General features: G+C 50.8%; 1 protein-coding gene across 1 annotated transcript; it reads right to left on the bottom strand.

The window, feature by feature from the left end:
* Window positions 1–3,554: 3,554 nt before the first annotated feature.
* LOC310922560 (SAP30-binding protein-like) lies at window positions 3,555–4,366 on the bottom strand (the record flags this gene model as incomplete). Its single annotated transcript, XM_083883190.1, is given in 2 exon segments — window positions 3,555–3,685; window positions 3,688–4,366. Coding segments are annotated over 2 exon segments (810 nt in total).
* Window positions 4,367–5,518: the final 1,152 nt, after the last annotated feature.

Here is a 5,518-nt window from a genome sequence, read left to right as displayed (position 1 = left end):
GGCTCAGCCTTGAGGCTCCGAGTGCCCTGGAGGAGAGCTTGGCATGGGATGAGTGACGCAGAGGGCAGAGCCTACCTCCAAGGAGAACACCAGACCTTTCTTCATAAGGGGGGCACATGCAATTCCTCCAATGGGAGGCATGGGATTGGGGGTGGCGCAGACCTGCACATCCCCCAAGAGCTGCTCGCGGGACATCCATGGGTGAATAGTCTCTAACGCGCACAGGGCTGCAGGACCCGGCACCAGAAGGGTTTGGGCAGGGGCAGCATTCCCGGCCCTGCAGGCACCAAGTGGGCAGGAACTGCAGGGGGTGGGGGGACCAAGGGAAGGAGTCCCTTGGAATTGAAGGGTGTCCCCATGGGACTGCTGAGTGTCCCCCAGCTGCTGCCGCGAGTGCCGTGGGCACCTTCACCTCCGCTGCCCACGCCATGCCAAGGTTTGACAGTCAGCCCAGTCCTCATTCCTTTTTTCCTGGGCCTGCGAATACCGAGGGAGCAGGCAGAGGGACAGCACCTCCCAGCAGAGCCTGGCCCACTCCTGTCCCAGGGAAAAGCCACCAGCTCCAGGCAGAACCACCCTGGTGGGGCACAGTGTCCTCAGTGCGGCACTGCCTCACTGATGGCATTTGGGGACAAGAGTGGGACACTGACACTGCACTGTGGTACCACTTGGGGTTGGTCTCACTGCAGCCCAGCCTCTTCCTCCAGCCTGGCCTTTCCTGCTCCTCTATGCGAGGAAGAGGGAAGAATCATGGATCAGGAGGAATGTCCCCAGGATTCCACATCCCACTTTGCCAAGTGTCCTGATGATTTGGTGTAACTTTTTGTTGTCCTCCCTGGCTGGTGGGACTGGTCTTAGTGAGGAGTTGGGGAGATGTGACTCCAGCAGCACACAGGCTGTGAATGAGAGGGATCCCCCGTGGCAACACTTGCATGCAAGGAATCCCAAAGGCATCCTTCCATGCTTCCCACCTACAAATCATTGACTGGATGGCAGGAGGACTGGAGAAATCTGGCTTGGAGGGAGAGTCTCCCACACAAAGAGGCACTAATAAAGCCCAGCTAGGGAGGAGCATTTTTGTGAATAGTTTCAATCCACAGATGCCCCCAGATCTGGAAATTTCTGGGAGCCCAGCTGGACTTGGCCAGGCAAGGTGCTCACTGGTGCAGCCTCATTCGGCTCACTTGGGGTGTTTTTTTCACTTGAGGTCAGCATATCCAGAGATTCAGCCCCAAACAAACATCAGATCTCTAGGATCTGATCCCCAGGTCATTTCCTAGGAAACTCCCAATTCTCCACCCACCCACCAGAACTGTTCCCAGCATGAACACTGAGAGGTGGTGCCTCCGGGCTGGGCACCAGGGGCTGTAATTTGTCCTGGGTGTGGGCAGGGAAGGAAGAGAGGGTGTTTTAGCACAAGGTCACAAGTCGGATGTGAACCCACTCCCTGCTCCCAGAGGGGCTGGGATGGTCCCTCTGTTTCCAGGCTGGCTCTTGACAGGAACCTTCAGCAGATCCCTGCATGGGTCACTGCAGGAGACAGGGATGGAGCAGGAGGAATGTCCTGCTCCATCCAAAATTGATCCCAGATCCCTGTGAGGGTGCAAGAAGTCCCAGAGTTGATGACCTGTAGGAGTTTTATGGTTCCTGGTCTGTTAAGGTGAAGCAACACCAGGCAGAGCCCCATGAGCAAAGCTACTTCCTGCGTGGCTGGAAGAAGGAGGTACCAGGCAGGAAGCCCAGGAAGCAGACAGTGACATTGTCTCAACACCACTGGCATGATTTTTGTTACAAAGTGGAGGGTATGTGCCTGGAAAAGGAGGGACTGTGCTTGGATAAAGAAGGAATGTGCCTGGAAAAGGACAAGAAGGGCTTCCCTTACCCTGTCCAGGGATCCTTCACCCCAAGCCCTGTGTCCACCAGAGCACCGGCCCTTTGCAATCCCAAATGCTTTTCACATTCCCAAAGCCACCTTGGAAAACACAAACTCTAAATGATTTATCCTACCAAGAACTTAAACCCAAGGGGCTTTGTCCTTTTCATCCAATTATCTTATCTCTTCTCCCTAAAGAAGATACCTCATGTTGGAATTAATATCTAAAACTCAACTTTTCCTTCAATGGAGAAACTTCTCTTTGCTCAGAAAACATTCCCAGTGGGAAGCAGTGATTCCTCTCTGTTGAGGGGGATTCTCATCCCCAGAGAATTGCAGAATGATGGTGTCTCCACAAGCTCCAGGTGTGGGTAGAGAGAAGGAGAAAAGGGAGCCGGGTCCAGTGATAAACCCGTGTTTTGCACGTTCATGTAACTGCTAGTTGTACAAATGAATTAAAAATAACTGAAGAAAAATCCCAAAGAAAGGCCCCGCTTCCTCTGGAGAACATTAATCATTAGCTGAGTCTTTTTCTTATGAAAATACAGGGCCATGGTAGCCCCAGGCAGAAGAGTCCCAGGGAGAGCCCTCACCATTCGTGCTCCAGAGTTAGGGAAAATGCTTTGAAAGCATCTGACAATTAAGGCAGAACATGTTGAGTAACTTGGCAACACTGGGAAAACATCTGACACTGGTTTTTCTTCAACACATTTTGCTGTCCTTCAGGAGGAGATGCCAGGGCCGTTCATTCACTGCCACTCAGGGCTGTGGGCAGGGAAAGGACACGCTCGGCTGCCGTCAGGAGGAAGGGAATAAAGGGAATCTGCTGCTCCTGGGCAGGATCCTGCAAGGCCAGGCCTTGGACTGTCCTTGTGCAGAGCTCTGCAGGTGCCTCCTGGTGTCTGGTGGCACCAAGCATGGTGGTTTGGGATGGGTTGTTGAGATTGCCTGGAAATGCTGTGGCTGCCCCATCCCTGGGAGTGTCCAGGGCCAGGTTGGATGGGGCTTGAAGCATCCTGTGATAGTGCAAGGTGTCCCTGCCCATGGCAGGGGATGGAACTGCATTATGTTGAAGGTCCCTTCCAACCCAAACCACTCTGGCATTCCCTGATTTACACAGAGCCAAAGGGAGTGAGGTCCCGTAGCCCAGGTCACCCTAAGCTTGTGATTGATCCTAATCTCATTCCTGCTCCCATCTGGGAAAGGAATGCCTGTAGGGTTTGGTGGACACAAGGTCAGGACAGAAACATTCCTGGATTCTGCCAGAAGGTGTAGTGTATTAGATGGGGCAGTGTACTATTTTGAAAGCAAACCAAAAGGCGATTTCAAGTAAAAACTACAATTTAATAGGAAAATTAAGATAAAGGCAGTAGAACAGAAACACTGGTTTAGACTGGCAGACCTGACACCCTGTCAGTCAGGGTGGTGGTGGCAGTCCAGTTAAATGGTGTCTGCAGTCCTCTTGGAGTGATGGATGTGGTTCTATCAAAGCAGTGCTTCTGTAGAAAGATCTGGTCCTTCTCTGCAGGTCCAGTGGTGGTTATGGAGCTCTTGTCCTGTGGGAATCCAGTGGCTGTGCTCTTGTGGTGTTCACAAAGCCATAGACTACATCCAGGTAGGAATGTTCGGTTCCTCCCCTCAGGGTGGGGAAGATCACAATGAGATGATATAATTTTATGAGTCAGTCTATGAAACCCTTCCTCAACACATTCCACTTGCTCCTCCTCCTCTTCTTCTGGGCATCTCCCGCAGTGGTGCTGGATGTTGTGGTGGTCGTAGAAGCAGCGCTTGTTGTTGTGCCCTTTTTACTGCAAATTCAATCTTTTTACGTTCATTCTTGGCCTTCTTCAATTTGCCCATCTCAATATCCTGGGCTTTAGCTAGAGCCTCATAATATGAATCCTCTGACCAGCAATGAGGATCAAACATGTGCTTTGGGTAATTTGTACCTATTTCATCAATGCAACAAAACTGGATCAGCTTTTCATAGATGGTGGGATTGCGAAATTCTCTTTTCTTCTGGATGATGTAGTTCATATCCATGCCCTCTTTCATTTTCCTCTCATACAGCTTTTTAATTTTATCCTGCAATTGGGTAGAACATCTGCCAGGAGGCTGAGGAGGGATTTTGATCATATCTGGAGGCATGTTCCACACTCTGTCTGAAAAGGAAGCAACCGGTTCCTGAGGATCCCTTTCCTCCACTTGCCGGAATTCCTTCAGGTCACCAGCCACAGGTTTTTCAGTCTGCGAATCATCATTTTCTGACTGCCTGCTGTTCCCATCCTCCTTTTCTTTGTACCCTTCCTCATCCCCATCCAGGTGGCTGAAGTCATCTTCTCCGTACCCAGCTGGCACCAGCCCTCCTTTCTCTCCTGTGGGTGCTTCCCCATCACTCCATGCCATGCTGGCCTCATTGTCCAACTCCATGTCTGAATCCTCGGTGTAAACTTTCAGCAAGGAGAGAACACTGCACTTCCTCACATCCACCATCCTCCCCCTCAGCCACAATACCAGCAGGGCCTCCCTTCGGGCACAAAGAATTGTTCTAGTTTGAAAGCAAACCAACGGGAGATTCCAGGCCAGAACTAAAATTTAACAGGAAAATTAAAATAAAGGCAGTAGAACAGAAAGACTGGCTTAGACTGACAGAGTCAGAATACAACCTGGCACTCTGTTGGTCAGGCTGGTGGTAGCAGTCCAAATAAATGGTGTCTGCAGTCCTCTTGGAGTGATGGATGTGGTTCTATCAAAGCTGTGCTCTTGTAGAAAGATCTGGTCCTTCTCTGCAGGTCCAGTGGTGGTTATGGAGCTCTTGTCCTCTGGAAATCCAGGGGCACTATGGCCTTGGTGTTCTGAGCCTCAGATTATATGCAGGTGGGAATGCTGGGCTCCTCCCCCTGGGTGGAGCATCTCACAATGGGATGATAAGGTTCTATGAGTCATTCTGTGAGATCTTGATGGCCCATTAGTGGAGATGGCTCCTCACAAAGGGGCTGCTGCATTCCTGGAAGGTGTTATCAGGGCTGAGTCATGGAGAAGATAAAGATCACAAGCCTCTCTTATCTTTGGGTTACATCTTACATTGTACCCCAAGACAGGCAGGGAATTCTGTGTATCAGCTTTTTGTGCTTCCCTGGGGCTTCCCATCCCTAGGGGTTAAATCTCTCTTAAACTGGGCTGGAAAAGTTATGAAGGGCCATGCCTGGTGTTCAGGTTGCATGTTAAGGGTCTCCTTCAGCCCAAAAATTAGTACATGGGCATCCCAGCTGGAGGTACCACCATCACACAATCCCCAGAACCATCCCTTCTCCCACAGAAGGAGTGTGCTCCAAACTCCTGGATCACAGCAGCCCTGGAGCTGCACAGCTCCCACCATGAGTCCATTTTATTCTAGGAATGGAAGGATTTTAGCAGTTCCTTTTGGGTATTCTTGGTCCAGGTGGCTCTTTGGGTGACCTCCCAGCCCTGCATGTCTCTCTGAGGAAGGAGGAAGGGAGCAGAGGGAATGCTGTGGTGGGGAATGGACCAATTTTAATTGAGGATCATAAAAAAATAAGGAATAATGAAATTTAAAAGTTGTTATGGTTTTTATCAAAGTTCTGAGTCCCTCTCAAAGGGCTGGGCAGGGGATGGGTGGGTTCC

This window comes from Zosterops lateralis (assembly GCF_965231275.1).
Source record: "Zosterops lateralis genome assembly, chromosome: Z".
Classification (NCBI taxonomy): Eukaryota; Metazoa; Chordata; class Aves; order Passeriformes; family Zosteropidae; genus Zosterops; species Zosterops lateralis.
This window is presented reverse-complemented; position numbering and strand designations above follow the sequence as displayed.